The following is a 17,820-nucleotide window of genomic DNA, read 5'->3' on the forward strand; positions in this document are numbered from 1 at the left end:
CCCTGGAACCACTCTGGACTTGGTGGTAAAGAGAATAATCCCTGCCTCTATCAGTTGTCTGGCCTGCAGCTGGTCACTCTGTTGAACGAACTGTGACAATCAGAATTTCCAAACGGGCTGGCATAACAGGACTTCTCTTCATTCATATTTTGAAGGAGCCCAGTTCAAATCTAGGCCAGAACACCAGCTATTCTCACTGAGGTTTTTCACGATTTTCCTCAGTCCCTCCCAACAAACACCAGACTACAACCTTGACTAGGCCATGAATGCTTCCTTCCAAATCATTTCCCAATTAATCTATCATTTGATCATTTGACGCTATTCAGTACAGCTACCGACGTTGTTATAAAATAAGCAACTACCCATTCAATTAAAATTAATCCTTTTAGTGTGTAGGTGTAAACCTTCTATATGTTGTAAGCTGAAGTGTTATTAGTACTGTACAGTGATTAGTTACCTTGACAAGATCATCCTGCGTAGGAAATTCGAGACCACATTCCCGCCAGTGACAGTTTGTTTCGATGAAATCTCCTGGTTCATCTTTGAGAGGGTCTCCAGAATCAGCACCCCCTGGAGAACATTTGCTGCTACTACAGTCTGAACCAAGTCCTCCTGACACAGGTCCTGCACCTATACATTCAAATATACGTACCATTAGCAGAATATTACAAAAATCTGAATAAGAAATTAGCTCTCTTCTCATTCCTTTCATTTAATACAGTAGTGAGATTAGTGACTTTCTAATCACTTCATAAAATTGAAATATCTGCGTTATGTCCATACAGTGCATAAATATAATAAGTATTTTTATTTTTCTCGGTTGTTCTTGAAATAAATTGTATTGCAATATTGATACTGTTAATATGTGTGCATTCAAATATCTTTACAGCGCATCTCCAAATACGTGAATGAAATTCTTTATTAATAATTCAGCCCTGAAGTTCATACACAGGATTTCCTCATAAGGAACATCATCTACAAAGGGTTTGCACATTTGTATATTTGTATGCATATCCAAATGATAAGTTGTATTCTCTGGAGTCATAACTTATTATATAACCTGAGAAATAGAGACAAAGACCATCACTGACTGAGCATTGTCACTGCACTTAACCAATTAAGCACTATGCCATAAAGTAGATGTATAGATCCACATAATATCTCTACAATGTTAGGAAAGTCAAATTCGTTCAATGAACAGTGTAGTTTTTATGTCTTCATAAGACAGTGCCACCCATGGCATTTATTGTGATTGATGCGAAATTACCTGCACTTGTGAGGTTGGCATTAGTTGTGACAGGTTCCCTCTTTATCCGTGCTTTCCTCTGGTTCCCAGCACCCCCGCCCGATGCACTAGTGTCTGCCTCCACCACACTACTAGAGACAGGGGAGTCCAGCTTCTTGCACGCATCCCCTGACACCTGCCATGAGAATAATAGCATCTCAGAGCCCGATTTCTATTACAAATATTTATATATTAATGCACATCCAAACCTTTCCCTACACAACAAAAATGAAGTGAATGATTCACATAACTTTCAATAAACTGATAATTACTTATAAAATACCAATAACTCATAACTCAGTATGTATAAATTATTCCCATTGGCAGGATAACTGCATTAGTAAGGAAAAGAGTGCATGCAGTAACCTACACATCTCACTTGGGACTTAGCAACAAAGTGATAGGGTATAGAGAGACTTCTTTAACATGAGAACATGCAAAATCAGTACCACATTAATATATTCTAGGTATATATATATATTACTGTAAACTGTATTTGCCCCTCTAGAGTACGATGGGGTACCCAAAAGAAACCAAACTAATTTTTTTGTGGGCAGAGCTTTTGTAGTACCGCGTTTTGCCGCTATGAGCGCATAGAGCTAACCTTCCTGAGTTGATAAGCGGACTACCATTGCTTCAGAAAGTAAGGACTAGTTTCGGCAGAGTTTATAGTGACAACTGCTTTATGTGATCGTCGTTTTTGCAATGGCTGATTTTCACGAACAGCATGCAGCGGTGAAATTCTGCTTTTTGCTCGGGAAAAGTGGAACAGAAACTCTTGAAATGTTAAAAACGGCGTACAAGGACGATGCTATGGGGAAAACTCAAGTGTTTGAGTGGTTTTCCCGTTTCAAAAATGGTGAAATGTCAATTGATGACAAACCTCGTTCTGGTCGTCCTTCCACGGCCCGAACACTTGAAAATGTTGAAAAAATTCGTGAAATCATCACGGAAGATCGACAACAGACCACTGAAGAAATTGTGAAGCTGTCGGGAGTGACTTGGAGCTCAGTTCTGCGAATTTTGACAGAAGATTTGGGAATTAAAGGGGTGGCTGCGAAATTCGTGCCATGACTGCTGACTGCTGAACAAAAACAAGGTCGCGTGGAAGCATGCTGTGCTTTGAAAGAAGAGTCCCGAAATGATCAAAACTTTTTTTTCAAAAATTATCACCGGTGACGAAACCTCGTGCAATGCTTACGATCCTGAATCAAAGCAACAATCAAGCCAGTGGAAGACTTCAAGTTCGCCTCGCCCCAAGAAAGCTCGTCAGGTGAAATCAAACATGAAAACAATGCTGATTTGTTTTTTCGATGTGAGAGGAGTCGTCCATTCAGAGTTTGTTCTGCAGGGTCAGACAGTTAACCAGGCTTTCTACTTGGAAGTTTTGAAAAGATTGCGCAACAGTTTGCAGCAGAAGAGGCCAGATTTGTGGCAGTCGGGTGACTGGTTTTTCCATCATGACAATGCCCCTGCTCACACAGCCCTGTCTGTACGACAATTCTTGACCAGAAATGGTATGACCCCTGTTCCTCAGCCGACCTTGCCCCGTGCGACTTTTTTTTGTTTCCTCGAATGAAAAGAGACATGAAAGGAAAGCGTTTTGCTGATGTTGCTGAGGTGAAGGAAAAAACGACAGAGGCGCTGTCAAGCATCTCAAAAGATGAATTTAGACAATGTTTTGAAAAATGGAATAAAAGACTAGACAAGTGTATTAGTGTAAGTGGAAAGTACTCTGAAGGGGATTGAAGGTTTGTGCTTAAAATTTGAATAAATAAGTTCTTTTGGGTACCCCCTCGTATACCACACACTGAGATGAGAAACAACAGCCTCCAGACTCTGAACTCACTAATGAAAGGAAAGTGACAATGATATACCATACCTGATGGTATACATGGTATTGAAAGTTTCTGAGATAGTTCAGTAGTTTTATTCCTGTATTTTGAAATGTACCTTCTTTTACACTACAGTATGTAAAAGAAAACATGTTACTTCTATTTCATTGCTGACAATACTTGTACAATATACTACATCACAAAACATTATGACATAATGTTTTATTCATGCATATATATATCGTTATTTATCTATATCTGTGTTTTATAAATTATTTGCATAAATTATATGCATGATTTCAAGACATTAACTGATGACAACTTAAGTTACACAGCTATGACAATAGACCAACCTAAAACTCACCTCTGTTTTCGATATGGAATGCCCTGTGGAAGGCTGTAAGGGATGGTGAGGTAAGGGGAAGAGCCCTCCTGGAACTTGTGTCTGTGCTTGAGGGTGAGGAGGCAGTGGCGGTAGAAGGCTTCCTGCTGCTGTTCTAAGGAGATGTGCTTGGAGCTGCTGCAGATGAGGTGCCATGCCAGGGTGCATCCCCAGCGCAGGACTGATTGTCCCTACAGAGCAGAATTGATGATAAGGCTATGATCTGGAGGACTGGAAAACTGGACTTTGTTATCCAGAAATAAGAGAGGCTTTTTTGTGCTACACTGTGTTCAGTCCAGCTCTGGGGCCCATGTAGCATCTGATCCAACAGGTACCAGGGGCTGTTTCCATGAATATGGGATGTTAACCTTTAAGTGCCGAAGTGCCCCAATCGGGCCAGTGATGAGTATGGTCATAGTGGCCAAAGTACCCTGTTTTGGCCAGTCTGGCATTTAAACTCTGCTAGTGGAAGTGCGCGCGCACGCCGCTAGTAGAAGCGCATGCACAGTCCTACATATTTACTTTTAAATGTAGTAATTACCAGACAGACTTGAGTAAAACCCTAATAGAGGAATTAAAATGATATACCTAAGTGAACAACAGCAAAAAAGAATATACGTATGAGTTATGCTCAAACTCATCCACGAGCCAGTACTTTTATTGCAGATTCTGCAGATTAATGTGTTAAAAATATATAGTAAAATTCGATCTGCATACCTTTTTTGTTGTTATCTGCTTGATGTATATATTGGCTGAAATGAAATTACAGTATTCAATTTCACTATAAACGCATAGAAAACAGATCGCACTCTGTATCTCAGCCACGATGTAACTGTCTGTTCATGACCCTAGAAAGGGTAATAATCTCTTGCAGCTATAATGGAAGGTCTTAACACTGAAGAAGGGACCCTTCTAGCTTTCTCTTGAATATCCACTCTTTCATTCTTCTGCCCTTTAGTCAAAAGATTCGAAAATCCGAAGAGTGTAAGCAGTGCTACCAGAAGACCAAATGATTTTATTGCTTCCATCTGTTCTATGACACCAGGGACTGCTAAAATTTGTCAAGTGTTACAAACAAAAATGAATTTGTAATGCAGAACAACTTTGCAAAGAACTGGGAAACCATTTTTGCAGTACACATCAAAATTAAAAGAAAAAAATTGAAAATAGGGTATAACTCTTCGTATAAAAATTTTTGAATATTCTGTTATAATATGCAACCCTATGTTCTTTGCTGATACAAATAAAGTTAATTCCATCTACTTATCATAAAAATTGAGTTAGATACAGTATTTTTAAACACAATGCTTAAAATTGTTTATGCGCCCTAACAGGAATCGACATTTAAATACAGCGTAGCAACGGGCATTTAAACGCGCACCAGCAGTGGGCATTTAAATAAACTCCGGCCAGCTCAAGCTTACTATCATTTCAGAAGTCCGGCATTTAAAGGTTAATAAGTCATTTATTTGAAGCATTTAATGGATAGGCTTTAGAAAGTGGGAAGAGCCAAAGCACATCTTGTGACATTCTACGTATAGTGGCAAACACAAGAAATACAGCTAGCCATTTCTCAAAGTAAACTCAGGGGAGGTGGGCAGGTGCACTTTGAGCTTATTGTATGAGAAACATAATGTGGCAGAGGGTGATGAGCATCACATCTGACAACTCTTTTCCAGGATTCTGGTGAACGTCAAAAGGAAATGTGTAACAACTTAAGCACTGCTACCATGATATTGTGACATGTATACCCATTGCTAGGCAACAGGCCAGTAAACCTGCCTCCTTAACAATACAGGCTATTTTCTTTGTGGTCCACTCCGATGGATTATAAAAGGGCACAGTCAGACGATGAGACAGGAACAGTAATCGAGAGTAGTTGAGTCAAGTCTACAGAATGGCAAGAAAAGAATTAGGTGGTGCAAAGAAGACTTCATATGTGACTTGAAGTTACAGTGCGACTGTGATAAATCCACTGCCAGGATATGACTAGTGAGAATCATAGTGCATGTGGAACTGTGAACTGAAAAGTGTGTGATGTGTTGCCTGTAGCCCCGAACTGTGTGAATGTATAGGGTACAATAAATCCAATTATCCAAACCAAACCCCATCTTATAGGTCACCCCCAAAATCGTGAAAATATATTGTCGCTCCTTTGGGTAACACTGTCTGTTTATCAGGTCATTATAATACTTCTAGAGAATTCATCAACACTTGACTTAAACGAACAGAATTTATTTACCCTTCATACATCCTTCTTAGTACCAAGCCAAAGATGTGTAATGTATCAACACTTGACTTAAACAGAACAGAATTTATTTACCCTTCATACATCCTTCTTAGTACCAAGCCAAAGATGTGTAACGTGTAACTGAAGTACATAGCATTTCAACAGGACACAGAACGGACACTCTTCTATTCGAAGTTCATGCAGTTGCTGTCACTATTATCCTTCTATAATAATCAGAGCTGCAGTGATGAAACATAAGTTCATTAGAACTCAAATCTTCTTACACACAGCCTCAAGCAACTGGCATACAGCTTTTGAAGGACAAACCATACATGCAAGCCTTATAAGCAGCTCAAAAGTCAACATGATATGGCTGACATTCATTCAACAGGGCAAAGCAGCTAACCCTTGAGCTATAAATTGCTCTTGGCCTCTTTCTTGATATAAAAATTTTTAACTTCTGGTTTTAATATTAATGCAAATCTGCAGGATTATAATATGGGAGGTACCCAATGATTGTAAAATGCCAATGAACTTTTAAGATGGGAAGGGTGAAATAAATGATTATATTTATTTATTCGCAAATAGTGAGTACTTTCAACTGATGTACAAATTACCTGCTGAAAGGTGCCCATAAGAGCCACTAGCACTGGAGCTTCGGGAACCATTTACTATGGAAACCAGAGAATTTGGAGAGAAGCGGATCATAGAGTTGATGTCAAATGAGTCTGAGTATGGGGATGAGGAAAGAGCCCTTTTCCGACTCTGCCGCAAACTGCTGGGTCGAGGACTTGTCAGCCTGGAACTCGCTGAAAAGAGAATAATTATTTTAGTTGTCAGAAGCCTTACAAAGTTAATGTCAACTGTCAGACCAACAACTGCATCTTGTATAAAGATGTGACAGTGGTAACATACCCAGAATTCTCCTAGAAGGACTTGGGAAATCAGCAAAAACTTTACTGAGGAAAGTAGGAAAGGAAAAGTTTGAACCATCATTAGTGAAGTTTGCAGTCTTGGGAATTCATGATGCCTGTCATAATTTTAAAATATACAAAATTATATTTTTACCTGTAGTTTTATATGGGTGCAAAATGTGAAATATCCTAAGTGAAGAAAAGAGAACACAGTGCTGAGGAAAATATTTGGATGCAGAGTAATATGAGGATGGGGTGTGTAACATAATGAGAAACATCATAATGTATTCTCCTCATCAAATATGAATAGGGTGATCAAAATTGAAGATGGTAAGACATGTAGCATGCTTGTGGAATTGGAGAATCAGTTCAGTGTTTTAGTTAGAATATATGAAAGGACGACACCAATTCAGAGACACGGAAAAGAGAGAACAGTAGGCATTTAAGATAAATGTGATGGAAAATTTGGACTGTTCATGTAGCTCAGGACAGGACCCAAGAATGGGCTCATAAGAACTTGGTAATGAAACTTCAGATTCTTCAAAAGGTGGTAAATTGCTTTATTATGTGAGCAATTGTCAGTTTCTAAAGAAGGTGATGGATAATATTTAGTTGCATACAATTTGATGTTCTGATAGCAGTGGTGTGATGAGTTCTATCTTCTGCTCTGCTTGTTGTCTGCTTCATGCTGGTTTATTACGTGACTTGCTCTTCAACACCGAACCTGAAGCCAACATGTTCCTCTGAAACGTCACTTGACTTTCACCAGACTACATGGCATTATATCCCATAAGACCGAATGCATGTATGAATGCATACAAGGTTTCATTCAAAAAAGTAGAAGAAACCTCTACTAAGGCCCAGATGTACATGGGAGGATAATATGAAATATATCTTAGAGAAATAAGATAGAGGTATGGACTGGATTGCTCTATCTCAGGATAGACAAATGACATGCCCTTGTGAACACAGTAATAAGGCTTTGGATTCCATAAAATTTTAGGAAATTCTTTTGTAGCTGAGCAATTGCTGGCTTCACAAGAAGAACTCCACTCTGTGTAGTTGGTTGGTTATACTGCAATAAAATGTAGTGCTACAACTAGTGACATCATTCCTGGCAATGTTAGAACTAAATAAGAGGTGCATTCAAATTATGTGATTCCCTAACTTTAAGACAAGTACACGAATTTGTAAAGCAATAAATATGGTGCCACTAAATAAAGTTTATTGCCTACAAGACGTCATCACTACACATGACACACACTGTGTTGGTAAGTAGTGGACATACTTGATATGAAAAAAAAAATGGCTTCTCATCCCTTGCAAAAGCCGCATCAGCTATTGCATGGGTGCCGACCTAGCACTGGGACATTGCCTGGAGTTCCGGACAATTATCAAAGTTGAGGAAGTATGCCAAATACTATTAATACAAAAAATAAAATTAATAACAAATATTCTTTTGTACAAAGGATGATGAATGAAAAGCACAATAGATCACTGTAGGTTGTGGTGCAAGGGCCGAGAAGGCCCACCCCTTATACATTCATACATATACATGACGAATGAAATTGTTCTTAAATGGCTTAATCTTAAGTTTACAAATGTTATGGCTTAGCTGTCCACATTCCTACCCAGAAAGAACTTCGGTGGTGCCCAAGCATGTAAGCAGTTAAGCCTCCCAGACATCCAGTGGAAAAATGAAAAAGGTGTCTTCTGAAGACCTGATGGTGGTAAAAAATGTGGTGCCTATTTGGACTCCTGGTTTTAGAAATTTCAGTGAATTGTGTGAGAATGGGATAAGTTAACCAAGAGATATTAAACATTCAATTCTCCCGTGTATTTCCACTGAATAATTATTACTCAAGACCAATATCTCAGTGATCTTTAATTATTATATAGATTTTCATTAAAACAGGCTGGCGACTTCTTACCGTCTATGGAGAAGGGGAATTCTGAGCTGCCGATGGTAGAGGGTGGAGGCTGCAGTTCAGTAAGGGCACGTGAACCCAGATAGTCTGGTGGAAGACCCAAACCTGTGAACAAATGCATTCAAGTTATTAGGTCTACTTTTATTAATAAAGCTAGGATATAGAATTATTGTTCTTGTAACAACAGCGTTGCAACATATGACAAGTTAGGGGGCATGTTCGTTTTAATTGTCATAATCCTACATGTGGTACTAGCACAACCATTAATCCATAAACCATGAAATAAAACTCCATGGCTTTTAATCAGTAAGCAAACAATACTGATCGAGCAACCGCCGCTTGTCGGCAAAGTTAGTGCCAACTTTTGCGGACAGAGGGTGTCCCATGGTCAGTCCAACGAATCCCCACAGTCATTAATTTCGGTTTTCTAGACCACAGCCGCAATTACCTTGAAATAGCTCCTCAATTATCATCATGAGGCTGAGTGGACCCCGTTCCAGACCCACTACTTCTCAGAAAATCTGGTAGCGCCAAGAACTGAACCCGCGATCTGTAGCCAGGAACTCTGACCACTAAACCACAATAACACAGAAATACTATGTACATCTGTTTGGATTGGACGTGACATGACAACATGTGGGAGTATGTTCATTGTCGACAAATTGTATAGCTTCTGAGTGACCTGACAGCCTCACCTATATACCGAACACAAATAGATCTTGAAAAGAGGCAGCTTTACAGGCCATATGTCCTGTGGTTTTCTAGAAACCACATAAAGGTAATATATTTATGTAACTTGAAAGAAAGGGCCGCGCCATAGCTCAAGCAGTTAGTCGCTGGCTTCCCACCGCGGCGGCCCGGGTTCGATCCCGGGTCTGCTCAAGTGGGATTTGTGGTGGACAAAGTGGCGCTGGGGCAGGTTTTCTCCGAGTACTTCGGTTTCCTCTGCCAATCTTCATTCCACCAATTGCTCCACAATCACCCTTGCCTATCATCTGTGGCTGGTACAATAGGCCAGGGGTGGCCGCAGTACAAGGGACTTAGTCCCACCCCACTAGCAACAAAAAAACTTGAAAGAAAACAACCTCATTTTTCTCCTGTGAAGGCGGAATCGAATACCCCCACCGTGGCCCTGCGAGCCACAGGATGCAACGAAAATGGAACCCTGTTCCTGGGGGATATAAATGCAGGGGACTGACCCTCCATGTTACATAAGAACTAGGGATGCAAGTGTTCAGGGGGGGGGGGAAATACTGGTCGTGAGTTTCAAGGGGCTTGCTGCCAAGACGAACTGATTGGAGGTAAACCGCCAGTCGCAAAGTACCTGTAACTCTCACTCCCACTTTGGTATCCTCATTCTGCATCCAGCCGAGTGCCGGGACAGAGCTGAAGCCCCCAATTTGACGGTCGAGCGTGTGGTTATGTGCTGCCTTGTCAGAGCAAATGCACAACCCAGGAGGCGGTGTGGAGCAATGGTGGAATGGTGGTTAGCGGGGGAAAAGTCAAAGAACTCAAAGAAAACATGCTCCATAGCAACTTCGTCGACGACGAATGTCACATGAAATTGATGTTAAGGTTGGCATACAGTGAAGACCACGCCATTTTGTAATGCTGCTGCAGTCCTGTTTTCAGCAGCAACTTATGGAGGTCAGTATCCCCGCCCGTCATTCTGCAAACATACAGCCACACATACCGCGCTGATGGTAAGAAACACCTGCATGCAGGTACATAAAGTAAAAAAAAAAAAGAGTAAGCTATCCCTGGACCAGGCCGTGGAGACCCATAGGGTTGTGAGATGTTGAGGTTCCCACGTTTTCTAAACAATCGGCTCATAGATGGCAGTAAGGTTGTCAGCCTCAAGCGCCGGCCGCCCTTTACCCCCAAGAACATTCCAAGAATATTCCTGGTACTCATTTCTGTTAGACGTTGAGTCGACCCCAGGGCCATAGTGCGGTTGGAAGGATTAGGTCAATTGTAAAAATCCAGTCACCTCATTGGGGACTCGAACCCGCGACCTTCCGGCTTGTAGCATAGTGCCTCAACCAACTACGCTACCGCGTGCCCCTACATGTACATAAAGACACGTAATAAAAAGGTTTTAAATTTTGAAACCTTACATTCTGCTGCCAGCTTTACAGTGACTGTGACGAAACTAATGTAATACAGTACTGATAATTTGCAAGTAATGTTGTCCCTGTGCCTAATTAATTGAGCACCACGACATGAAGGCGTATGGGACAGTGGAGATATATTTCCACCATTCTTCAGAGGTAGAGATGAATGATGAGCTTCACGCCCCGGTCGCTTTACCCTTGGAGAAATTCCCTCGGTACCCACTGGATATGAGGCTGGATGGGCCTCAGAGCCGCTCTGGACGCTGAGCAAAAGAGAAAAGTCTCTTGCTCCTACCGGGAATCGAACCCCGCCCGTCCAGCCCGTAACATGTGGCTGTTAACGACTAAGCTCTCTTTAGTTCCTAAAGTCTGAAAGTGGCATAAAGATTTCATTGAAACTATGGTTTTTTGTGTAGGCTGAAGGGAAAACCCTCTTGAGATAATACGGCGCGGCTGAGGATAACATTAAAATGGATTTCAAAGGAAATAGTGGACTGGGTTGAACGGACTCGTGATACGGTCCAGTGGCAGGGCTTTATGAACATGATCACGAACCTCCATTAAAGCTTACGAATATCTCTACCAGCTGTGCGTCATTATCAGCTTTTTCAGAGCTTTGTACCATGATGCAAGATGGAGTTGCATTATAAAACCTCTTAAACATCTTGTGTACCCACATGAGATCTGTGTGGCTGACATACAGATGTCTCCTTGTTGGTTCTCAAGTTCTCACAGTGTTACAACCTTCTAGGTAGTTCGGAGAAAGCCTGACGTTTCGGAATAACATATCGCCTGTGCATCTTGCCGTCTGGCTTACTCTTCGACCTTGAATATGTAGGCTGTGTTCATTCGAAACGTCGGACTTCTCAGAAATACACGGCGTTACAAGCCACAAGATCGCTCTTCACATGTCTTCTCGTCAACATGACACAGCAAGGCCTAGCGATTGGTACAGCACGGCTGATTTTCAAGCAACGTGACGGACTATATACAGAAGTCGTCGAAAGAGATTAGGACAGTTTTCGCCCTAAAGGAAGCTGTATACTACTGTATATATGATTTTCTTAGTGTTATAACTAGGCCTGTATTGTAGGTGATTAGCTGGAACACAACATAATCTCCACTGTTGTACTTGGATTATACTGGTTTTATTTATATAATGACTACGGAATTGAGCAATGATATTTTCTTCTCCTTTGCATATCCGTCACTGCGCCTGCGCAACCTCATCATTTGCTTTGAAATGGTGATCTGAGTTTAATCGACGCGGATGATAGCCCTGTCATTAGTTCTGATTACACCGCAGCATCCCCACCCTCGGTCTCTCCCCCTTCATCTACGAGAGCCTGAGCCTCATGCCCATGAACGTCCCCCCTTCTCCACTCTTCCTCCGTAAGCAACGACAACAGAGAATAAAGAAACACAGTCATGGAAGTTAGAACAGCATGGTCTTTCGATTTCATTTTCAGGCCTTACGTCCGTCTCCCAGCTCAACACCCATATAAAACAAATGTACCGATACGATTTGGGCCCACATTGTTTCGTAGCTCTGTCAGTAATGCAATAGGCTGGATGGACGAAGTTCGATTCCCAGCAGGGACAAGAATTTTTCTGTTAGCCACACGTACAAGCCGGTTCAGCAACTCTCCATGTTTCCTGCGCAGAAGATGGCATTCTTAATAATCACCCTCTCTACTAGACGCTAATTATGCTGTTCTGTAAGCCTATGGAGCTCTTCCATGGGACCTCGTGGGGTGAGACTGAAACCACTTGGTACGTTGGCCACTATTTGACTTACTGTACCAGACACTGATAATAAATTATGATTGTGGAGCAGTTTGTGGAAAGAGAATTGACACGAGAAACCGAAATACTCGGAGAAACCTGCGCGAGTGCCTCTTTGTCCACCACAAATCCCACATGATCTGACCTAGGCTCGAACCCGGACCGCAGCTTTGAGGAGCTCGCGACTAACCTCATAAGCGATTTCACGGCTTACGGAAACACAGCAGTATAGATAACACTGAATGTCATGATCATTAATGCTGAAATGCAAACGCTACACGCAACCTAAAATAGCAGCACGAGACAATCACTACACCAACACGTGTTGCACTTTCAACAGAGGAAGTCTATCTAATCTATGTATCTATTCCTGTTGCTCCCACTTGGAGCATGGGGCGTCCGTGAAACGATTCGTTTTCCTTTCAGTTTCTAAGTATTAAGACAGTCGGTAAGACTCCTTGGACGGGGGATCAGCGTGTCGCAAGGCCGCTACCTGCACAGGACAACATAATCACAGAATAAATGCAGACAAACATCTATTCCTTGAGTGGGATTCGAGCCCATTTTCCCAGTGTTCCAGCGGGCGAAGACATTTTCATGCTTTAGGCTGGGACCACACGAGCGCACGAAGTATGTCCGTTGCAACGAACGTACTTTATGACGGACGTTGCTGAGAACCACACAGTTGCAGAATGCGGTGCGTAGTTTCTGTCTGCAATGGAGCCAGAAGAAAACGTAGCATTCGCCTCTCTTGTTTATTTCTACAACGGACGTCACGACGTGCGTTACAACAGACGCATTTTGTGCGCTCGTGTGGCCCCAGCGCGGCCACTGTGATCTGCAGGGCAAAGCGGGAACTACATTAACAGAGTACACGTGCAAGTAGCCTACAAGGGCCACACCGGAAGGTACAGCTCACATCTGCGAAGCTAAGGTTCACTGCATGACCGATTTACATACAAGTCATCAACACCACAGTGTCACCCTAATCACTTCGACCCCTATAATGGAGACAGCATGTTCCTCCGAAACCTTCGTATCCACATACAAGATTACATGGTGTCACAAACCAGAAGACCACAATCTAAGCATTCACCGCCGAGAAACCTGAAAATCGATATGGGGTTTACTGTGTTACGAAACAGTAATTTCTAGACTGAAGTGAATAGAGTAACGACAAAGCGTGAGCTCCGGTTCTGGGACAGAATACGTACATATATATATGCGTATATACGCACTGTATATATACTACAGTTAGGTCCTGTTCTGAATAGCTTGTCAGTCGTTATAATACATGTGCTTAACAGGATTTTAGTAAATATGAAGTCGTGCTTGCTCTGTTCGTCTCACAGTTTACCGTCGCTCTAATTTCAGTAACCGCATGAACCTAACGGAAAACAAAACGTCAGGAAGATCCAGGCTCTGCTGCAAAGGAACCGAACGTTTGACACTCCATCGCCTCCTCCTTGGAGATGATTAAAGAAGAGGAACAACAAAAATAAAAGAAAATTTCCCAACGGCTTCACTAGCTAAGTTAAGTCCCTAACCCAACGAAGCAAGCAACCAACATTCCTACATCCAAAACTTGCAGCGTCACGAAAGCACAGACAGGGCCTTTGCTTGTCGAAACTCAGCCGACCCTGGACCAGCAGTCAGATGAATCAGAGGTGGGGTGGCAGGAGGGGGCTTTCTACGTTCGTTGCATAGCAACCATCTCAAGACATTTTAATTATTATTTTGGTTTCCAAAGGACGACTCTGGAGGCGGGTGAAGTAGGGGAGAGGAGGATGAAGACTGAAGAAAAAGAGAAGGAAAGGTAGATTGAAGGAAAGGGGGAAATTTTAAAACAAACCGTTCATTATCCAGACAGTGTGTTGATGAGCAGCACAGATAAAGTCATTTTCTACATCACTGGCTTACTATTCAGCCTACAAACATCATACTTAAAGCCCCAGGCAGCAATTACGAAGGTTAGACAAACAAAACATCATGAGCAGAATCTCATTAACTTATTTTTGTTGTTTTGTCTGCATGATTGAGTTGCCGTAACAATTGCATCCGTTTTAAATACAGAATCTCTGTCAAACAAATGGGTGAATTGTGTTTTTATTTACCGCTGTTCTTAGGCTGCGAATGAATGAAGCAGGGAACTGGAGTTCACTATCAGAAGTTTCTTAAATCTGTTATAATAATAGACGTCAGTTAAGAAGAAACTGGACCCTACAGTAGGCAGGTAATTATAGCAGCATATTAAGCACGCCCTGAAAGATAAATTTACAGCATCGTTCTTCGGGCATTCTGAAAAAAAGGGATAATTTTCAACTGTGTAGATCAAATAGGTAAAGGTAAAGCTATCCCTGAAACAGACCTTGAAGGCCCATAGGGTTGTGAGACGTCGAGGCACCCACATCTTCTAGACAATCGGCTCACAGACGGCAGTAAAGTTGTCAACCTTACGCGTCGGCTACCCTTTACCTGTTACTCATTTCTATTAGAGGCTAAGTTGACCTCAGGGCCATAGTGCGGCTGGAAGGATTAGATAAACTGAAATCTAATAACCTCATCGGGAATAGAATCCGCGACCTTCCGGCTTGTAGCATTGTGCCTCAACGGACCATGCTACTGCGTGTCCCATGTAGATCAAATACACTTGTAACAGAAGAAAGTGAACGTTGATACTAAACTCGCAAAGATTGTATTTGCATGGGAGAGGAAATACAGGCTTCTGTCACGAGTATGTGTACTTCTCACACAAAAATGTATTTCTTCTTCCATTCTTGTTTGTCTTATTTCACTCTTGTTGAAAATTTCGCAGACATTTTAATCGCTCTTAAATAGGTTAATGTGTAACTGCTGCAACATATTTTCAATACATACCGATATTTACCAGCTCACAGTGAGGCAGCCTATTTGAATAAGGGAAACCATGGAAACCATCTCGGACCCGAGACTCGGAAAAGTTATTCCTCGAATATAAGTCAGCCACCTTAACGCCGAGTTAAAGCTCCGAGTTCATGTTTTTTAACAAAGTGACTGAAAAATGAGACATTTCCAAGGCTAACTTCTTGAAAAAGTAATCAGACCGGACCCAATAGGAAACCTGATACGGCTTATAATGTAACTGAGTTTAAAAACAGAGCAGAATTTATAAGTTTACATAACAACTTCAGCTTATAAATGGTCTGATACATGTACTAAATGTAGAAAATCACTCTCCATTTTTCTAATAAGGATGATAAGCGCTCTTTTTACTGAATGTGAATGCAAGATACAATTAGCCTCTTGATGTCAAGCAACAGTGCTGAATAGAAGAAATGTCCCCTCGTCATGCACACCACATTCATGGCACACACTGTTAACGCAAGAATATTAATGGCCGACGTTCAGTGTGGACTCAGCCTCACGCAACCCCACGAAATATCATTAATAAAATATTGTGACGGATTTGATCAATGCGTTGCCAGGCAACAGCTCTGTAAACACGGTCAAACACGCAACAATAGATGAGGCTGTTTTCTAGGTCGTCCGCGCCGAGCAGCGGTGGAACAACGGGTTATGCAACCCATTTCTAAGCAACCGCGTAAGCGGTGACGTCATCACTATTAGATACTGTCTTTTCCTTGGGGTCTGTGAAGTTGTGATTATAACAGAAGTTAATTCAGTGACAGTATAGGTTTAAGGGCAGTTACGGGTCAGCCGTAAGCTGGAGGAGTGAGTACAGAAGAATTTTTAGTTCCGAAGTTCCAGAGTGATTCAAGACAAAACAGTAAGATGATTTCATAATCAGTCTGAGTGCTAGTTTCTGTGTTGAGATCCGTTGCCAGGAGACGACTAGTGAAGACGGAGAATCCTAGTGCGTATGCAACGTTGAACTTCAAATTGTGCAAATCAGCAATAGTACTGTATTTGTGATCAAGATAATTTGTAACCAAGGTGCTAATAAATCCAGTCATTCTAATTAGAACCCGTTATTTTCATCACGCGTACCACCCTACACGTGACATTTTGGTGTCAGAAGTTTGTGGTTCGAATCGTGCTGGATTCACCAGCAGTTGTTACCACAGTAAATACGTGATAATATATTTAATCCTATCCACTTATTCTAGAATATGTGCTTGTAATATCATTTTAAGGTTATTATGCTTCTTTGTGTTTTTAATTTTCATTTTCATTCTGTACATTATGCAGTCGTGTATGTATTTCTGCGCATCTGATATCCTAAACCAAAACACGCATTTAAATTTAATTTGGTATGAGAGGGCCGTGCTTCAGTTTATCTCTGCCTGCTCTCTATGATATTTGGAGGTGAAAACGGACTAAACTTCATTCAATATCAAAGACAGTCTAGTCCTTTAAAGTATGCGTGTTACATGAATATCAGTTACCTTTAATTTTAAGCATGTTTTGATTTAAGAATATGATTAACTGAAGGTGTCACTCACAGCGCAAACCAAACTTATGATTCATTTAAAGCGTGACGGGTAGGTCTAAGCAGTAGGCCTTCAGTATCCCTGGGGCCTGTTTGTCAATAACAAGCATTATATCTACAGTTTGTTACCTCCTGGCAGTAGATTTTTATTATTTAGTTAATAGCATATTTACAATCTACTCTCGATAATATGTAGTAATAAATAGATTTGTTCTTAGTAGGTGTCTTGAGTAGAGAAGTCATCCACTGGTGATACACTGACAGGCCCTCTAGAGGAATGGTGATAGTAGCAGTAGATTTATATTTGCTATAAATGAACAAGGGTTAGGTGCGTAAACTGCCGCTTGCCTTGAATTCTATGCGACTGTAAAAGAAATATCCATATGACCTGTACTGTAAATGCATCTTATGGAAAGGGATGCAGATACAGGGCCTAAGATGTAAATATTGTCAGGCGTTAAGCGACTGGACGCGGGGTTTGGATTGGTGACTGGATTTACTGGACTCTTACAGCTTGCATTACAAATAATTATAAGCATCTTATTATTTCACACCCGCTTTACAGTTCATTATAGCACGCGCTCAGTCTTCTACGTCTTCACTAGGCATTGCTGCGCAACGGCTTCCAATAACAGGGCGTCCTCCGCCTCCCACGCCTTCGCCAGGAAGGTGACTGTCTCACAACAGCTTCAGACACGGACTGTCTCTCGGTCAGTCAGTTAGATTGCTGCTGGTCCTAGCCAGCACAGTCAATTTTGGCTTCAGGTTCCCGCGTTCTCGTCCGCCTCAAACAGTTCATCTAATATTGCGTGTCTATTCTCCAACATTTCTTCTACTGTTGTGTCAGTTACGTGAAAACATGTATACAGAGTCATTGCCTAGCAACGGCTGTCTCTTTGGCTCCACATGGACAGGCCA

The 17,820-nt window shown here is 41.6% G+C and overlaps 1 protein-coding gene across 1 annotated transcript in view; it reads right to left on the bottom strand.

The window, feature by feature from the left end:
• Nucleotides 1–8,695, bottom strand: part of LOC111874770 (transcriptional activator cubitus interruptus) — a 31,331-nt gene extending 22,636 nt beyond the window's left edge. Inside the window, exons 1-5 of the mRNA XM_023870548.2 lie at nucleotides 8,578–8,695; nucleotides 6,350–6,541; nucleotides 3,485–3,693; nucleotides 1,268–1,421; nucleotides 458–630 (exon numbers count right to left, since the gene is read on the bottom strand). Of these exons, the coding sequence (XP_023726316.2) occupies nucleotides 458–630; nucleotides 1,268–1,421; nucleotides 3,485–3,693; nucleotides 6,350–6,541; nucleotides 8,578–8,695 (846 nt within the window). The remainder of the gene's footprint in view (nucleotides 1–457; nucleotides 631–1,267; nucleotides 1,422–3,484; nucleotides 3,694–6,349; nucleotides 6,542–8,577) is intronic.
• Nucleotides 8,696–17,820: the final 9,125 nt, after the last annotated feature.

The sequence above is a fragment of the Cryptotermes secundus genome, unplaced genomic scaffold (genome assembly GCF_002891405.2).
Source record: "Cryptotermes secundus unplaced genomic scaffold, Csec_1.0 scaffold212, whole genome shotgun sequence".
Taxonomy (NCBI): domain Eukaryota; kingdom Metazoa; phylum Arthropoda; class Insecta; order Blattodea; family Kalotermitidae; genus Cryptotermes; species Cryptotermes secundus.